This window comes from Mesoplodon densirostris, chromosome 2, assembly GCF_025265405.1.
Source record: "Mesoplodon densirostris isolate mMesDen1 chromosome 2, mMesDen1 primary haplotype, whole genome shotgun sequence".
NCBI lineage: Eukaryota > Metazoa > Chordata > Mammalia > Artiodactyla > Ziphiidae > Mesoplodon > Mesoplodon densirostris.
This window is the reverse complement of record NC_082662.1, coordinates 37214931-37234505: the sequence shown is the minus strand read 5'-3', so window position 1 is coordinate 37234505 and position 19575 is coordinate 37214931. Positions and strand designations below refer to the sequence as shown.

Genomic DNA, 19575 nt, shown 5'->3' with positions numbered 1-19575 from the left:
CTCTGTCAACACCAGGAACTCCCATCAGCTGTAGTTGACCTGTTCCCCCACCCTCCTCTTGAGGCAGCTTGGAACATTGAGAGATGAGTTATCCTCTGAGCAGGTCATCTCTCCACTTCAGCTTCTCCAGATGGGGGACAAGGGGCTTGGGCAGCTGGGCTCAACCCAGGAGAAGTGGCTGCATGGAGAACCTATTTCGTGGTGCTTGCACCTGTTCCCTCTTTCAGACCTCACAACTCCATGAGGTAAATGGTATTATCCCCATTTTCCAGATGAGCAAACAAGGCTCAGAGAAGCTCAGCAATTACCTAAGGTCACAAGGGTAGACCCACGCAGCCGTGCAGGGAAGGGGACCTTCCTGCTCTGTGCTGCAGGGCTGGAGAAGGAAGCAGTTGGACACCCTTGATCTCACAGAGAGCCTTCTCTCCATGCCATAGAAGAGGAAGTTGTGGCCTGGGGAAAAATTAGGGTGCTTGCTGGTTGACCTGAGTTATCTGATGATAGTGAGGCCAGGCTTCAGCCTGTGCTGCCCACCCAGCAGACGGTGGAGGGTGATGAGCCCTCTAGGAACATGAGGCCTGGGCCATGGCTCCCTATGGCCACCAGGGGGTAGCATTTGCCAAGCCTGTGGACTCAAACTGGGGGTGGGCTTTTCCCCTACCTTCGGCTAGACTCAGGCCCCAGCAACTCCCTGGAGTTGCTTCTACACGAGACTGGTCTCTGAGAGCTTAGCCACCCTGAGAGCTGGTCCAGGTCTGTACCCTTTCCAGCTTCCCCTGGATCTGGCAGCCTGGCCCTGCTCCTAGAAGTTTCTCCCACGAACCATCCTTCCTGAGCCCAGCTGGGCTTTCAGAGTCCCACCAGGTTTTGTGAGCCCACATTGCCTGGCACTCCCAAACACCTCTCTGGAGCCTCATGAGCCCTCACTAGCTGGCCTGCTCTTTGGTCCCAGCAGTCACCTCCACCCCGACCTCCGAGCACACAGAATGTCTGCATACCTGTGGGCCAGTCCTCCCTGGTGAGGTCCTCCTGGGCCAGGTGTGCTCGGCTAACGGAATACGGGCCTGAGGAGCCAGGCTAGTGACTGTTATCACTGATGGAGGGAAAGCCCGGCAAGGCAGGGTTAAAGGCCCCCTGCACTAGGGGGAGCCCAGGAGCAGGTCTCTTGGGACGTAGGCAGCTCAGGCCCCACGTATCCCGTATCCCTCCCGGCAGTCTGGGGCCACTTGGTCCTCCTGCCCTTGCCTTTCCTCCCCATCTACCAGCCCCGATACTCACCACAGGGGTTCTGTGTCGTGTTCTCCTAGACACCTTTCCTGGGACCAGTGCTGGGCTCTCCCCTGCAGCTCAAAAGGCTCATGCCCAGGGCTGTGCACCTGGCAGTGCCCCTTTTAGCCAAAAGCCTGGCAGCCAGTATGAGCCCTGTAGCAGCAGCGGGAGCCTCACGTTACACGGGGCCAGCAGGGCTAGCACAGTCCAACTAGCGACAAGAGGGACTGCGGGGGGCTGGGAGGGGCGGAGAGCTGCGCAGCAGGCTCAGGAGAGGGAGGATGTAAGAAAGGAGTGGAGGGGGACGACCCTGGCCGCTCCCTCCAGCCCCTGGGCTGGGACGAGAGGTGGGCAAACAGGTCGGCTTACCGCAAGTGTAGGGCTCTGGGTCTGGGACACAGCGAGGGCTGGGACCCGAGCGACCTGCTGCTGGTGGAGCCCGTGGACTGTGTCTGGGGGCTGGGCCCAACTCCATCCCTCAGCAGCCTCCTGCCCGCCGCTGTCCGGTGTCAAATTCCAGCCCCGGCGTCACCGGATCCTGGGGTGGGGCCCGAGCACCCCCCGCCCCACCCCACCTTTCAGGGCTCACCTGGCCAGTCCACCCTCTGGAATCTGGTCCCCTTGGCTCCACTAGGTCCTTCGAGGTGGGGCGGGTTGGAGATGCTGGGAAGGGCCCCCAGGACAGAGTGGAGAACCCAGGCGGCGCAGCGGCATGGACACTGAGTGTTCGGAGTTTGTAGACACTGGGAGTAGGGAGTTGGGAGGCCGGGCAGAGGGCGGGAGAGGGAGGGGACAGGCTGGTCCCTGCCTTGGCCCACCGGCCTTCGGGCTCCTGCCGTCCTGGCTGGCCGCTCTGCACTAGATGCTCTGATCCACTGCTAGTTTCATCTCCCAACAGACCCACTGCATTCTTTGAGTCCGAGAGGCACTGACTGCGCTGGGGCTTTCACGGTCTGACCCGGCTCCTGCGGCGCCGCCGCTCCCCTCCGCTGCTGCCTGGGGCTTGGAGTACAGACACACCTGCAAACACCGCTGCTCAGCCTGGCACAGCGGCGCTGGCAGGAGCGGGTGCCAGGGGCTGAAGAAGGGGAGGGTCCCGGCGGAGGAACTTCTGCATTGAGGCTTGAGGTGGGAGCTGGAGGCTAGTATTTCAGATGCCTAATTACGGCAGTTCGGCTGGTGGGTGGGATGGAGGTTGGATGGGTAACATGGATAGAAGGAAAGGCCAGATCCTGTGTGTCCTAATAGGGAGTCTGGACTTCATCCCAGTGATACTGGGGACCACTGAAGGGTTTCAGGCAGGAGAATGGTGTGATCCAACGTGCATCTCAGTGGCTGGCTCTGGCTGTGGTGGGGAGGGTGGTTTGGAGGTAGTCGGGAGGCTGCTGGGGGAGAGAGGATTCTGAAGCTGAATTGTGGGGAGAGTGCGGGGCCTTGTGCGCTCTTTCAGGAACACACCTTTCTGAAAACTCAGCTGGTGCCTGATTGGACGGGGTGAGGAAGTAGGATGGCATGCCTTTGGCCTGGGTGACCAGGAGGAGGGGATGCATTCTGGCAGCTGGGGCTCCTGAAGGAGGAGTAGGTTGGGGGCAGGAGCTCATCAGTTCAGTGATGGATGTGCCAGGCTGAAGGGACCTGTGGATTATCCTAGTGGAAATGTTCAGGAAGTGACTGAGTTTGTAGCCTGGAGCAAAGTGAAGAGAGCTGGGCTGGAGATGGCAATTTGGGAATCATTGACCAACGGACAATTGGAAGCCGTGGGTGAAGCTGATAGTGCTCAGGGAACATGTGTGGACCAGCTGTACCCTGGCTGTGCATCTGAACCACCTGTGGACCTTTTAAAACTACCTGAATCTGGGCCTCACCCCAGACCTGAATCAGAATGGGCATGTGCAGTTTCCACATCTGCACAGGTGATCCTGGTGTATGGCCAGGTGGAGAACCACAGCTTTTGGGAGGGCAGTTAATGTGTAGTTGTGGGGACTAGAAGCCTGACTTTCCCAGGCTCGGCAGGACCCCTGTGGGACAGGAGGCCAGGCGGTGAGCAGCTCTGTGTTCTGCGGCCTCCCCAAGCCAGCTGCCCCGGGGGGTGGGTTCTGCCCCAGGGCTTTATCAGCCAGGGCTGCTGCTTGCTGGCATGCAGCCTATGCCCTGCACAGCTCCAGGGGGCACCATTCACGTAGGACACAGGAAGCATTGGAGTTTGCATCACAGTGGCCTTGTTTACAGCAGAATCGAAGGGAGTTTCTGGGTCTCCCTGTCCCTCAGTCAGAGCCTCACTTTCCCCTCCGCTGAGAGGAGGCTTCTGTCTGGGCACAAAGCGCAGCAGTAAAGGGGCATGTGGGCAGTCAGAAGGGAATGGCACTTGGATTGGCATGTCAGGTGTCGGCCCCACCTGTTTCCATGTGGCAGCTCTGGCAGGAAGCTCACTCCCAGGCCTATGGCCTCAGGGGCAGGAGTGCGCTGGCCTTTCTGAGGCCTGCCTGGGAATGCTGGGGAAGGGAGAGAGCAGATTCCAGGGCTCTAGGGGGTAAGGTTGGGATGTCCTTTATAATGTTTGCCAGAGGGGCTTCCCTGGTGGCGCAGTGGTTAAGAATCCGCCTGCCAATGCAGGGGACATGGGTTCGAGCCCTGGTCCGGGAAGATCCCACATGCAGCGGAGCAGCTAAGCCCGCGAGCCACAACTACTGAGCCCGCGTGCCTAGAGCCCGTGCTCCGCAACAAGAGAAGCCACCACAATGAGAAGCCCGCACACCGCAACGAAGAGTAGCCCCTGCTCGCCGCAACTAGAGAAAAACCTGCTCACAGCAACAAAGACCCAACGCAGCCAAAAATAAATAAAAATAAAATAAAATAAATTTTTTAAAAAAATAATAAAATAATGTTTGCCAGAGGGGGCCTAGAGATGGGCTGTGCCTTCCTGTTCTGTGCAGAAAGAGGGGTCCTGAGGGGAGACCGGGTGCCTATGTGCTAAGGGGGAGGGCGTGTCTTTCCAGGGCTCAGCGGAGCTGCAGGGAGTGGTTTAGGTCCGTGTGCTGGGGGCTTGGCCGTGCAACTTTCCTGTGCTTGCAGGAAGCTCTGTCCCTGTAGTGCTGGGGCTGTGGTGACCCAGAGGCACTGTGCACGGGCTGGCGCTTCAATCCCCTGAACCCTGGCTCCTGTAGGAGGCAGCAGGGTGGATCCTGGGGCATGTCCTGATGCCCCTGGACTCTGCCTCTCTTAAGGCAGAGAGGGTGCAGGACGGCTATAGGACAGGAGAGGCTCCAGAAGGCCCCTAGGTGGCTACCCAGGTCCTGGAGCTAACACGAGAAGTGAAAGGGACCCAGGAGGGCTGGAGAGATGGCCCTTGGGTTTAGCATACTTGCTGAGGCCCCAGGTTCCTGTTTCTTCCAGGAAAGTCAGAGAAAGCAAGAGGAGGCCAGGTTCAGGGAAGAGCTTTATTGCTTCCATGAAGGCTGCTCAGGATGGCTGCCACAGCCTGGGTGAGGTCCTTGAGCCTCACTTCTCTCTTGTCTAGGCTAAAGGCAGAACCTAAGGGCCTGGCAGTCTCACTGCTGAAACCCAGAACAGCTGCCAAGTTGTCACTCCAGGTCTGGGGCACTGTCCTATGGGTCAGCTGCAGTTGGGGAGGGAGGGGCATTCCCATCAGGTTGGGCCAGGTCTCACCGCCCGAGCCCTGAAGTTCTCTCCACTCAAGCCCAGGGGCGTCTTGTTGGCTTAAAGGATGGCTCCAGGGTTTCCCTGTGGGACAGCTGGGGGCTGCTGAGTGGGACTATCCCATCTGCTCCCCAAGAAAGGCCAAACAGTGTCATGAGCTGGAAGGGGCTGGCCTGAGATCCTGCCCATCTCCCTGTAGCCCCAGAGCAGGGCACAGGCTAGTCCTGGCACTCCCACTCTACAGGGAGCCCATTGGTACCACTGCCTGAGGGGCCCTTTAGTGGGTCTTCTGCACGGTCAGTAGACCAAACTTGACATCTCCAACCTTATTGAAAAATAAATTATCCCTACCCTCCCCCCACCCCAAATTCACAAAATGATAATACACCGAACACTGATTGGAGAAATGATTCTGGCAGCAGCCTTGCTGCCTAATGTCCGCCTCCTGCATGCTGGGCCCGCTGGGCATGGCCAGTGGCCTCCTGGCCCTCTGGCTTCAAGGACCCAGGCTGAGAGTGAGGCCTAGTGCTGGTCTCTGAGGCTGGCCTCTGAGCAGACACAACTCTGGCTGCTCCACCAAGGCCTCACCACCCCTGGGGCCACTTGGCACTGTCCTTCTCTGGGTCTGAAGGCTCCCGCACCTCTAAGGCAGAGCCAGACCGAGGCCAATGAAGTGGGCAGGTGGCGGTGGCTGGACTTCTGTGGCCACGTGCTGAGTCCACCTCAGATGCCACTGGTTAGGTCAGTTATGACATGCGCTTTCACCAGCTTCCGCAGAAACTCTTTCTCTCGCTGAATGTTGTGCGTCCAGGACTGAAAGGAAAGATGGAGCAGTGGTCAGCGGGGCAGCCCAGGTGGCTGCTGGGATGTGGCCCTGCTAGAACGCAGGTTCCCAGGGCTCCATGCCCTCTTCCGACCACCACCCTCCGATGCTCTGACTGTGGGAGGTCTGCCCTAGAGGTGCCACAGCTCACCCTCCTCCCTTCCCAGGACCTGGAGAAAATAACCTTCTAACCCCTTTCCCCGGCCTCTTAACTTCTTCCAAGTCTCAGAGATGTAGGCTTTCCAACCTTGTTCTCACTCCTTCCACCTGGCCTTGCCCAGCGGCTTCTCTGGGCCCCTAGGTCCTAGGCACCCTGAGGTCAGGCAATGTGAGTCACTTAGGTCTGGCCCAGGCCTGGGGTTGGGCCCTGCTGGAAAGGGAACCGTGTGGGGTGGCTTAGTCATTCTCTGGCCTGCTGCAATCCACTCTCCAGGCCTGGGGGCAGCTGATGAAATCCTGCCTCTCAGACCAGAGGAGCCAGGGGGCCAGAGGCTCATCTTACGGTTAATATGAAAACTGCAGGGAAGACGCTGCCTTCCAGGGCTCTCCTGGGGAAGACTGCACCCAGGCTCAGGTTCTCTCCTTTCCCCAGTACTCTCACCAGGAAGCTGTGATGAGTGAGTCTCTCAAAGAATGAAACAGGATTGAATGAATAAAGGAACGACGAAAGCCAATGGCCTTGTCACAGTTTGGACACAGCTGACTGCTCTGTTGCATCCATCAGCGCTGAGGCTCACCCTAGGATGTTCACAGCCACTATTTACCAGTGTGGAGAACTTAACAGCTCTTATCTGGTCCTTATCTGACCCAGTCAACCTCCTCCAACCTTCCAAATCTTTTCAGTCTGAAACTTGGGCAAAATCCCCTATACTCCTCTTCTTTGAACACCCCCTTCAACTTCCTGTGCTAACCACAAACCTGGCTGCCCCCAAGGACAGCATCCCCCAGACACGCTCTTTCTTCCCTCACACCCACACTCATGGTGCCTGGAGGTGGCAGGCTCTTCCTCACCCTTTGTTGCTGCATCTACACAACTGTCCCTGTGTACTCCCTTGAACCTCTGGCTCCTTTGGCTCCTGGCATTATCCTCAGCCGTCTGCAAACTGCCCGTCCTTGTTGCAGACCACTGGGTGACTCACCCTCATTCCTTGAAGATTCAAACATCTGGCTCACTGTCTGTCTTTGAAGGCAGGGACTGATTGGCACAGAGTAGGTGCTCAGTACATATGTGTTGAAATTGAAATTAGATTTTCCAGGTAAGAAAATGGAGGCATGGAAGAATGGCAGGGCCAGGATCCAAGCGAGCACAGAAACTCATACAGTCTTTACTTAACCCATGCCTGCATCACTCCCCAGGAAGAAGTAACCAATCTGATGGGTCAGTTTCAAGAACACCCACTGGGAGTCCCTGAGGGTTGAAAGGTCAGCAGAGGACTGGATATCTGATGATATCAAGGAATTATTGTTAAATTTCCAGGTGTGATAATGGTATAATATTGAAAAAATCATCCTTATCTTTTAGAGAAATTTACTGAAATGTTTATGGCTGGAATGATACGATGTCTGAGACTTCTTTCCCAATAACCAGCGGGGAGGGGAGGCAGGAGAGGAAGAGCAGATTGAGCAACACTGGCCGCATGCTGATACCTGGGGGAGGGAGGTTGACAGTACATGGGAGGGCATTATTTTACTCTCTATACTTTGAATATGTTTGACAAAGGTCGTAATAACAGAGTAAACAAAAAAGTCTGCCTGGATGCATCTCTCTCTCGGACCAGGCAACACCGCCTCTCTGGCGCTCTTTTCCCAGCCTCTCCCCGGCGCACACAGCACAGGAGCTTACAGTGCTCTCCTCACTACGCCGCCTGCATTGTCCACGGGCTGGGGCAGGATTCTGGGAGCCTCTCCAGGACCCCTGACTCTGGATGCAGAGACCACGCTCGCAGAGGAGCCTTCCTTCTCACAGCTCTTTTCCCATCTTTATCTCTGTGCCCCCAGGGTTCTGCCCTGACCATCGCATGCACGTCCTCCTGTCATCTCCCTGGGAAACCTCATCCATGCCTCCCCTGTATCTGAACAAGCAGCTGTGCTCACAACCCACAGATCCTCATTTCCAGCCCAGATTTCCCTCCCATGGCAGACTCCTGTGTGAGCCCGCTTCACCCCGTGGCTACTGCCCAGTCCCTCGGGGCTGGTACATCTGACGGCCACTTCTCAGCACACATCTCCTGGGACTTCCTTGCAGTGCTGGACATTGTAGGCACTCCCTCCTTTGGTCTCCATGACCCTGCATCTTCTTTTTTTTTTTGGCCACGCCGCACAGCTTACAGGATATTAGTGAGCAGTGAAAGCGCAGAGTCCTAACCGCTGGACCGCCAGAGAATTCCCCAACCCTGCAACTTCTAACCCTTCTCTACTCTCTCTCCTCCTTTATGTTTTTTGTTTTGTTTTGTTTTAACTTTTTGGGTGCGCTGCGCAGCATGTGGGATCTTAGTTTCCCGACCAGGGATCAAACCAGCGCCCCCTGCATTGGAAGTGTGGAGTCTCAACCACTGGACCACCAGGGAAGTCCTCTCCTCCCTTATGAATGCCTCTGACACCCCTCACATATCCCGCCGGCATTCGGTCCTTGCGCCACTGTCTTCACATCCCCAGGCTCTCACTGGCCCTGGAGAATGGACTGATCAGTCAGGTGGAGGTGAAGCAACGGTGGGGCCAGGGCATGGAATGGTTCACTTGCCTTCTGAAGACACCCCGATGTGACAACAGGGACCCTACACCCAAGCGACAGCATTTCAGTGACTTCCCTAGGGTGCTGAGAGGTAACAAGAGTAAGCAGGGGTGAAAACATTAATAACAGTGGCTAACACGTATGGGCGCTTACCATGGCCAGGCCTCTTCTATACATTATCCCAGCGACTCTTTCCCAGACCTAACATTACCCCTTGTATTGATAAGGAAAGGGAGGTACAGAGCCCGGCTCTGAACCCAGGCCACTTGATTTCATCGCCAGCACTCAGCACCCCACATGGAGGTGGTGCAGCAGATGCCGTGAGCCTCAGAGCCAGACGGTTCTACAGGATGAGGAAGCGGGGTGGGGGCAATGGCCTGACAACTGAGATGGGGCAGGTGGCAGAAAGGGAACAGCCTCCACGAGGGCACCTCAGGGAAGGTGGTGTCCTTCCACCTCATTCCTGCATGGAGGCCACCGCCAGGCCTTGCTGATTTAAAATCCTAACCGTTTCTTACCTCTGTCTTCCCATCATCACTGAACAGTTCCAGTGCAGGATCCTTCATCTCTTGCCTAGACTGCTGAGACAGTGTCCCAACTGGTTTCTGTTCTTGCCTGGAACCCTCTAGGTCACGCTGCAGCCACACTGACCCTACTACATGCTAATCTACAGCCTAAAGCTGGTCCATGGCTCCCTCCTGCCTTCAGAGCAAAGTCCACGCTCCTTACCGTGGCAGAGAAAGCCCTTCATGATCCGGCTACTGCCTATGTCTGCGGCCTCTCACCTTCTGCCTAAAACTTTTACATAAAGTTTATGTAAAAGGAATATGTAAGTGATCAAATATAGGAGTAAACAGAAGCCAGGGGGCAGGTAAAAGCAGTGAGAGCAGTTTGGAGTGGGTGCTGGCAGGGGACGAAGCAGCAAGAAGATATGTGAAGAGAGGCAGAGACAGAGAGACCACCAGGGTCCTGGTGAAAATGAGGCCGGGCTGGAGCCACTGCTGAGGGGCTAAGACAGGTCAGGGGCTCTCCTGGACCCAAGATGAGCTTTCCACTCCTGAACCCCGTTCCAGGCAACAGGAGGCCCAGTTGTAAGGCTATTTCTGGCTTCTCATGAGATTCCCAAGTCTCTCGTATTTCCTTGAAATAACTCGCAATTACTCGAGCCCGCCTGAATGAACCCAAAAAGCCTAAGACAATATGGATGGGAACGGAAGCCAAGGATGGGGATATGAATCTCCTGGGAAACACGTGGAGTGAGAAGAGAAGACTGTCTAGGATGGAGACCTAGCTAATGCTGACTCTTAAGGGATGCACCAAAGTCCGGGACATGGAGGAAGAGAATGAGAGAGCCTGGCGAGGCAAACAGGAGGAGCACTGAAATGACCGACTCAGAGTCTAAGCAGGAGAGCGTCTCAGGAAGGGCCGGTCAATACAGAAGTGTTTCAGAGCGATCAGAAAAGATGGGACTGACTGATGCGTGTCCCTTGGACTCGGCAGCCTTGAGTCACTGGTGAACTTGGTGGGAGGCATGTCAGGTGAAGGGGGAAGCCAGGCTGCGAGGGGCGAAGGGTGAGTGGGAGGGAGGAGGGCGAAGGGGCAGAGCACCCCTGGGGCTGCCGTTTTCTCCAGTTTTTTCTCACAGCAGAGGAGGTGGAGGAGGGGAGGGAGGTAGGGAGGGAGCTTTGGGGAGCGTAAGGCCTGAACAGTGCAGTGGGGTTGGAGACGGGCATGTGAGAGGCTGATGAGCAGGGACGAGCGCTGGCTGAACTGTGAGTCTGCTCGGACTCCGGGAGATTGACACTAACAACCCTCGCCACCCAGATACAGGAGTAGAGAAGCTGCTCAAGGCACAAGCCCCAGATGCCCAGGGTCCAGGCTGGGAGCAGCGGGAGATGAGTGGTAGAAGCGAAGGGTGCTATAAGAGGCGTTTGGATTTTCCACATGGGCTCTTGCTGTGAAGGGAGAGGTGCCAGGAGAGGCTAGCTGACTGGGAGAACTTAAGGTACCTGAACATATGAATCACCCGGGAAGCAACTCTGGGTGCTAGAAAGCTTTAGTGCTTGGCCATGGGGAAGGGTGGAGGAGGTATGGGGGCATCCTGGCACGGAGAGGTAATGTCTTTGGGTTGTTTGAGGGGGTGAGGGGGTCCTCTGAGGGAAGAGGAGAATCGAAGCAGAGAGGAGGGCTGTGAGCTTGCTCCAAGATGGGCATGTGGTGGCTGGGGAGCAGCAAGGAGGAGGCAGGGGCTGGACCAGGACAAGGAGAGGGCCAGGGAGGGGAAGTTCAGGGAGCAGGATGCTTGGTGGTCAGAGGCCTGCGGGCAGGGATGGATGCCTGGTGACCCAACTTAGCTGAGGGTGGGGCAGGGCCTTCCAGGGAGCTCTGAGCAGCCAGACCCGAAGCTGGCTCGTCCCTCGACCATTCATTTGTACACACGCAGTCAGAGTCTGTCCTTCGTGCTGGCACTGACCCCTCCCTCGTCCTGCCCAGGGACTGTCCCCCGCCCAGCCCTGCACCTCTTTGATGGCTGCCATGCGCACGGTCTCGTAGTAGTGCAGGGGTGCGTTGGGTGTGCTCATGTCGTAGCCGAAGCCTGCAACTGCCACCTCGTCACAGCCGTGTAGTGCCATGGTCACTGCCACACTGCCGAGGGTCGGGATGTTCTGGATGGAGGGGAAGCGGGTGCAGAGTGAGGCTGAGACCCTCAGCGAAGCTCTCCAGAGCTGAGCTCTGCCCCTGAGAACTGAACCCTCTGTCCCCACCCTGTCCTTCCTTCCCAAGGCACCTCTGGCCCAGGCCCCCTTCTCCCTCTCCCAGGATCCAGACATCTCACCCCGCGGCCCATGAGGCCATTGTTGAAAGGCAGTCCGATGAGGGTGAAGGCAGCTTCCTGGATGAAATATGGGTTGAGGATGCGAATCTCAGGGGGTTCCTTGGGCACCCGAGTGGCCACAGATTTCCAGAAGCCATCTGACGCGCTCTGTAGACACAGCACAAGTGGGCATGAGCGGGCACACAGCTTGTGATGGGACTGGGTGAGTGGTGGGGACCCAAAGTGTGTACAGGCTAATGAGAAACAAGGTGGGGGGCGTAAGGTATGTACAGGGAGCCTGGGGCATGGGGAACAAACACGGCTGGAGGACGGACGACCTGGTGGGTGCTGGGGACACAGGATGTGGGCAGAGACAAGGTACATGGTAGGGCACAGCGAGCACACAGTGGGGCCAGTGTGGATGGAGGATACCAAGTGAGCTGCAGGGCGGGGCACAGGGCGGGGGGCACTGGGCTGTGCTGCTCTGGCCTTGGGCGGGGGTGGGTGGGTCTTGGGCCACGAGGAAGACCCAAAGGCCCAGCAGTACCCCTCCCCTTCGCCGCTACTGAGGGGCCCAGGAGGAGCCTGCCCTCTCTCTCCTATCTGCTCTGCTGGGCTCGCCTCCTTTCCCTTCTGCTGAATTTCCTCGCTCTCAGTCAACTGTTCTAAAGTGAACCTGAAAAATAAAGACAGAATATGAGCTAGCATGGCAGAGCAGAAGCAACACTCCAACCCCAGTTCTGCCACCGATGGAGTTGGGTGACTTTGGGCAGGTGACAAGCTCTCTAAGCTTCAGTTCTTTAATTGCAGAATGGGATGATTCTTCCCTGAGGGATCTCAGTACCGGATTGGAAAGGCATCAGCTCTGAAACAAAACTGACACCCCAGGGTCCACTCCGGGGCCACAAATTCCTCTCCTTCTACCTCTCTCCCTTCCTCTAGTTCCCAGCCCTGCCTTTCTGTTCAGTACACGAGCCCTCCCTGGTCTAGTCCCTTGAGTATATCGCTTCAGCCACTCTCTCGTGAGCACCCTCAACTCCCTGCCCCTTGTCATTCTATTGTCCTAGCCCAGAGGAACCATGAACTTAGATCAACCCGAACATCCACCTTTCCCACCCTTACAACTGGGCTCCTGAGTACTGCTGGAGAAAGTCACAAACCGACGCTGTAGGCTGGAGAGATGTCCCAGGGATGTCCCATAGCCTATGTAAGCAACCCCTCTGTTGTTGGACATCTCAGTTGTTTCTGGTTCCCCCAGATCTGCTCCTCCTTCTGTGTTCCCTAACCTCTGCTGTCCACTCCATCTTCCAAACCAGAAGCCTGGGAATCGACTTTGCATCCCTCTTCATCTCTCCAGCCCATTCTGTCCTACTGGTCATCTGGGTCATTTCGATTCTATTTTCTATAGAATCCCACAGATCCATCCTTTCCTCCCAAGCCCACTGCTACCACCTAGAGTCCAGGTCTCATCATCTTTCAAATGGACTATTATAACGAGGCCATGTACAGTGTCTGTCTTGTTGGCCACTAACTGCCCCCAGAGCCCAGTAGAGTGACTGGAAAAGTACAGAATAATTGTTGAGTTCCATTCACCCAAAATGAGTGCCCAGAATGGGCCACCTCTGCCTCCCAAACCACTTTCTGCTCTCTGCCAGAGTGATCTTTCTATATACAAACCGGATCACATCACCACTGCCCGCAGGAGATCAGAGTTTTTTTAGCCAGTAACCCTGCCTGCTGCTCCAGTTTTCATTTCAGCCCATCTTAAGTCCACATCTGCTGATTCGTGCCTCCACTCTTTTGCTGATGCTGCTCCTTCTGTCTCTAATGGTCTCCCCGCCTCCACCCACCTGATCCACCCTACTTGTTTCTTAAGACTCAGCATCTTCTCCTTTCTCATGTCTTTCCTGAATACCTTCATCCCAAGGTAGAAATGACCTCTAACCTTTGGGAGGTGATAAAATATGGAGTTAAAATCTGCTATAGGGGCTTCCCTGGTGGCACAGTGGTTGAGAATCCTCCTGCCAATGCAGGGGACACGGGTTCGAGCCCTGGTCCGAGAAGATCCCACATGCTGCGGAGCAACTAAGCCCGTGCACCACAACTACTGAGCCTGCGCTCTGGAGTCCATGAGCCACAACTACTGAGCCTGTGTGCCGCAACTACTGAAGCCTGCATGTCTAGAGCCTGTGCTCCGCAACAGAAGCCACCGCAGTGAGAAGCCCATGCACTGCAACACAGAGTAGCCCCTGCTCACCGCAACTAGAGAAAGCCCGCACACAACAATGAAGACCCAATGCAGCCAAAAATAAATAAATAAAATAAATACATTTATATAAAAAAAGATCTGCTATGCTTTGAAAGTTTGTGGCCCATCCCCCAACAATTCATTTATGTTGAACACCTAATGCCCAAGGTGATGGTATTAGGAGGTGGGCCTTTGAGAAGTGATTAGGTCCTGAGGGTGAAGCCCTCAAGAATGGGATCAGCGCCCTTATGAAAGAGGCCCAAGAGATCCCTCGCTCCTTCCACCAAGTGAGGACATAATGATTTATGAACCAGGAAGCCCTCACCAAACACCAAGTCCACCAGTCCTGGACTTCCAGCCTCCAGAACTGTGAGAAACAAATGTCTGTTGTTTATAAGCCACACAGTCTGTGGTATTTTGTTATAGCAACATGAGCTGACTAAGACAGAAGATCCTTGGGCCCAGATCCAAACTCAGCTCTGGTCAGTCAACTGTGCGGAGGCCTTGGGCAAGAAAACTATCATTTCCCTATGGATAAACCAGGGATACTAAGGGTATTTATCTTGTGTTGTGAGAACTCAATGAGATAATTCAGGCTGAGTGCCCAGCTCACAGTCACTGGTCAGCTACTATCACCACCGCCATTAGCCCCAGGCCAGGGGCTCACATCTGATTCACTTCTGTGGCCCAGCAGCGCAGCACCGGGTGCTGGTGTGTAACATGAACTCCATCCCGGCTCCTCCACTGCCCTCAGCATCTCTTCAGGCTTGTCTTCTGTGGCCTTCAATGGACTGTCTGCTCCAGCCACCCCCTCCTCACGGCTCCCCGTCCTGGCAACACCTCTCTCTCGGGCAAATTCTATCCGTCCTCCAAGCGTCAGCTCAAGGATGGGCCCTTAGGGCCAACTTCGCTGGGTCTCAGCCCCAGTGAGATGGGACAGCAGACCCCAGACCGGCTTCCTCCTGTGCCTCCGTGTCCAGAAGCGTGTGTGTGTGAGGGGGTAGAGGTCGGGGCGGTGAGACCCAGCAGGAAAGGGAACGGTGGAGAAGCGGCCAAGGTCCTATGCAGAACTGGGGAGAAGCCCCTCCTAGGAGGATCAGACATGTACGGAAAGGAATGGCAGGTACCAGCCTGTGCCGAGCAACGCACAGCCCCCGTCCCTCCTCCCGAGCCCAGCAGGCCCCAACGTCCTCCCCGCACCCTACAACCCCGGGTCCCTGCCCACGCCTGCCCACATACCCCTAAAGAGGAGGAAGGGCAGGGGCTGCTCGGGAAGGGAGAGGCAGTAATGGCAGAGCTGGGGGTGTGGAGGCTACAGGCTGGTTTTCATAGATATTATTTACGTCTCTTCAACCTGCACCCACTTCACAGGTGCGGGACCCAAGATGAAGCAACGTGTTCAAGGTCACGTAAGAGTCTGTACCAAGATGCAAACCCAACGTCGTGATGCCAGGATGGGGGTTCTTTCTGCCACGCCATTTATTATCAGCACTGCTGTTCCCACCTCAGGAGGTCTGGGGGGCTAGTCAAGGATGGATGGGGCGTCCCTTCTACCCGCCAGAAGTGCTGAGGTGAGTTAGGGGTCACTCCGGTTGGTGCCCTGCATCCTGTTTCACAGAGGGGACTGAGGATCAGAGAGGCAAGGGCCCTTGCCCCAAGGCACACACAGCTGGGGAGAATCTGAGCTGGATTCAATTTCAGAGCCTGGGTCTTTCTGTGACACGAGATTCCCTCTCTGAGACAACATCTCTTGGCTTTTCCCATGGGCTTAAGGGTCCCATATGTAACCAGCATGTGAAACGGTAGGAAATTAGCTTACGATCTCAAGCCCCTTTGAGAAGCTGACAAACGCTCCAGGGTGGAGGAGAGGCTTCTGCCTCTCTTCCCATCTTTACTCTTTCCCAGGAGGGGAAACAACTCATGTGACTTCTTGGATTTGAGGATACGTGTGTCACGTTTACTAGTAGGAAATGCAAAGTCACAGGCACACATACAGCTCCTTCTGGCTCCTTGTGCCCAGGCAGCGGCGGGTACGCCAAGGCAGAGCTTGCCTCCCTGAAGCAGGCCCGGCATTCCGGTCCCTGCTCTGCTCACCTGTTCTAAGAGCGCTGAAGCTCCTACTGCCTTTGGGCAGAGAGCAAGATTGGGATGTGTTGGGGGAGGGAGTGCGGTGGGGGTGGGAAGGAGTCTTATGCTTGGGACTCAAGTCTCAGAGAGCCTGCATTACGGCACTGGAAGCTGGCACTGCTATTTTATTTTTCCCACCTGTCACTGTCCTGGTGCAGGGCCTCCTCAAGAATCCCAGGGAAAGGAGGAACAGGAAGACCAGGATCTGGCTGGGGCATCACTGTGTCAGACAAATACCAAGTAAACACAACTGCAGCCTGTCTCTCCAATAAAAGCCATGGCTCCCTGTCTCAGAAAAATCATACACAGGTACACACACACAACACGCCGCACACCACTGCCAAAGGGAGCAGGGTCCCTGGAAGCGAGGGCGTTTGGTGACCTGAGATTGAGAATCTCTGTGTGGGGCAAGAAGAGAGGAGAACCTCATAGACACCAACACTGAAGGGGTCGGTGGGAGCAGGGAAGCCTGCGGAGGAGACTGAGAACCAACAGTAAGAGCGATGAGGAGACGCAGGGAGGGTGCGATGCCATGGGAGACTGTGGGCCTTGGAGTCTGGGAAACCCACGTCCCCATCCAGATTCTGCATCTGTGCAACCAGGGTGTGTCACAGGATTTCTTCAGGCCTCAAGTTCCTCGTGCATAACGGGGACGTCAAGACCACTTCCCAGATAGCCGTGATGATTAACTGAAGTGCTGTGCATTTTACAGCATCTGGCACCATGTCTGGCACATGGCAAGGGCTCAATAAATCTTGTCTGTTATGATTCTGAGTGTCACAGAAGCCGAGAGTGAAGCAGAGGGTGTGGCCAGCAATGTTAGAGGCCACACACAGGCCAGTTCACAGACATACACACACTCAAACGGGGGCCAGCTTTGTCCTTGGGTCCCCTGCAGGAGGGCAGTGGGTGTTGGAGGCCTTCCTACTGCTGGGTGACACTGCCAAGCCTGCCACCAGAACACAGCCCTGTTCCAGAAGACCTATCCAAACGGCTCAGGGCCTCTCACATCTCGTTTCCCTGACCCACAGGACACAGCACAGAGGCCTATAAAGCCAGCCAATGATGCTGGCCTGGAATGGTCAAACCTCTCCTCAAGGCCACCTGTGGGCCACATGCTTGGTTGAATCCCTCCTCCAGGAGTGTCCCTGCGTCAGTCCAGCCTGGACCCAGCTCATCTGCATGGAGCCGCTGGTCTCCTGCTGACGCAACGTGTTCTACTCTTGTCAGAACAGCCAGGAGCAACGGGGGGAAGCATCTGGGAAGAAGTACCTGCCCAGCCGGGCTCCCACAGTGCTTGCCCGCGCCCTTGCAGGCTGCTTCTCCTGCAGCCTCTTCCTCCTTCTCTGTGGGGAGAGAAGCAGTCTGCATGCCAAGGTAAGAGGTCTGGGAGTGGAGAGCCTGACCATGGCTGGCTTTCTGCAATCAGGAGTAAGGGCAGGTGTGGTCACTCCTGCCTACACCCCCACCCCCTCACTACTACTGCCTGAGGACAGGTCACCAGTTCACTGGGGTCACTCCAGGAGCCACCAGACCTCCTTGCCTCCATCGTGCCTTCCTTCAATTCCGCACAAATCTGATCTTGACATTCTCAGGGCTAAAATCTTCAGAGGCTTTCCACCGCCCACTGAGACAGCTCGTCAGGATCATTAAGAGCGCCGGTCTGTTTTTTTTTTTTTTTCCTTACTCAAAAGGAGTTTATAACCCAGGAGGAAAGACAGGGCTGTGTACAAATATCTTAATACATGGTATAATTATTATGATATGAGAAAGAGCCAAAAAGAGGTTTAAAACATCTGCTATACTTGTTTAAAATATATACACAGAAGACATATCCCCAAAATGTTCACATGCATAAAACTTAAAATGGGAGGAAGAGCAAGGTGACATACTAAGGAAACTATAAGTAAAATGAAGTAGAGCTTGAAAAGAGAGCTACTTACAGATGTACAAAATATTTCAGAACTAATGATTAACCTGGATCAACCAATCAACAAATACATGAGTCTCTGTTATATATAAGCCATTTACTTTCTGCACAAATATATTCTATAATATTTCAGACAACAAATACCCTCAAAACATTGATTACCATCATACAAAAAGAGACCTTTAAGAACATCTGGTCTGGGCGGGGGGTGGGGGGGATGAATTGGGAGGTTGGGATTGACATATATACACTATTGATAACTATGTATAAAACAGACAACTAATGAGAACCTACTGTACAGCACAGGGAGCTCTACTCCATTCTCTCTGGTGAACTAAGTGGGAAGGAAATCCAAAAAAGGGGGGATATAGCTGATTCACTTTGCTGTACAGTAGAAACTAACACAACATTGTAAAGCAACTATACTCCAGTAAAAATTAACTTTAAAAAATTTGCTTTCGGGGGCTTCCCTGGTGGCGCAGTGGTTGGGAATCTGCCTGCCAATGCAGGAGACGTGGGTTCGTGCCCCAGTCCGGGAAGATCCCACATGCCGCGAAGCGGCTGGGCCCGTGAGCCATGGCCGCTGAGCCTGCGCGTCCGGAGCCTCTGCTCCACAATGGGAGAGGCCACAACAGTGAGAGGCCCGCGTACCGCAAAAAAAAAAAAAAAAAAAAAAAAAAATTTGCTTTCGTGGCGCAGTGGTTAAGAATCCGCCTGCCAATGCAGGGGACAAGGGTTCGAGCCCTGGTCCCGGAAGACTCCCACATGCCATGGAGCAACTAAGCCCGTGCGCCACAACTACTGAGCCTGCGCTCTAGAGCCCGTGAGCCACAACTACTGAAGACCGCATGCCTAGAGCCCATGCTCTGTAACAAGAGAAGCCACCCCAATGAGAGGCCTGAGCACCGCAATGAAGAGTAGCCCCCCGCTCGCTGCAACTCGAAAAAGCCCATGCACAGCGGCGAAGATCCAATGCATCCAAAAATAAATAAAATTAAATAAATTAATTTTTAAAAAATTGCTTTCAGGGGGAGGGATAAATTGGGAGACTGGGATTGACATATACATACTACTGTATATAAAATAGATAACTAATAAGGACCTACTGTATAGCACAGGGAACTCTGCTCAATACTCTGTAATCACCTATATGGGAAAAGAATCTAAAAGAATGGATATATGTATATGTATAACTGATTCACTTTGCTGTACAGCAGAAACTAACACAAATTGTAAATCAACTATACTCCAATAAAAAAACAAACCCCCACAAAAAAAACAAAACAAAAAAGAACATCTGGTCTAATCCCCTTATAGAAACCAAGGCCCTGAAAGGTTTGTCTTCTTATCTAATCCATTTCCCCCAAGGGATCCAGCCACCACCATTCCTCCACAATGACTCCGACTTGAATGCTCACTCTCCCTTGATGGTTCCCTCTCCCAGGTCCCCAGGAACCTAGCAACACCAGGTCTGTGGCTCCTGTGCAGATCCATCCCACAACTGCCTCCTTCCCGCCTTCCTCAGCCCACCCTTGCTTGCGGATTGGGCTGCCCCAATAATTCTGTGGGTCTGCCTTTGAACCCTAACTACTAACTCTGTATCCCTCGGAAAGTTCTTTACCCTTTCAAAGTCTCATTATCATCATCTAAGAACATGGGAAATCAGACTAGCTCCTTCTCCATAGTGTTTCTGTGCCGTGACAGTTAGAAGTCACACACATAATGTTTGGCACAAAGGCAGCTCGTTAGCTTCTGCTATTGTTAGTCCACAGGACAAAGTCCAAGCTCCTTGATGTGACTTTGGCTGACAAGACCCTTCACCGTCTGTCCCGTCTACCCAGCCTCACCTCCAGCCATTGCCACCATGTCCGTGAAGGATCAAACCCCTAAGATTTGTGGGGCTAGGACAAAATTACAAATGGATGTCCACATACCACATGTCTAAGTTTTAGATTCCAAATATGTGACAGTGACT

The 19575-nt window shown here is 54.6% G+C and overlaps 1 protein-coding gene across 4 annotated transcripts in view; it reads right to left on the bottom strand.

The window, feature by feature from the left end:
- Nucleotides 1-4240: 4240 nt before the first annotated feature.
- ST3GAL3 (ST3 beta-galactoside alpha-2,3-sialyltransferase 3) overlaps nt 4241-19575 on the bottom strand; it is a 227642-nt gene continuing 212307 nt past the window's right edge. For all 4 annotated transcript variants that reach the window (XM_060089674.1, XM_060089671.1, XM_060089670.1 and 1 more), the window contains 3 exons: nt 11317-11463; nt 11000-11146; nt 4241-5739 (listed from right to left, as the gene is read on the bottom strand). In XM_060089674.1, coding sequence (XP_059945657.1) covers nt 5650-5739; nt 11000-11146; nt 11317-11463 — 384 coding nt within the window. In that variant the 3' untranslated portion in view covers nt 4241-5649. The remainder of the gene's footprint in view (nt 5740-10999; nt 11147-11316; nt 11464-19575) is intronic.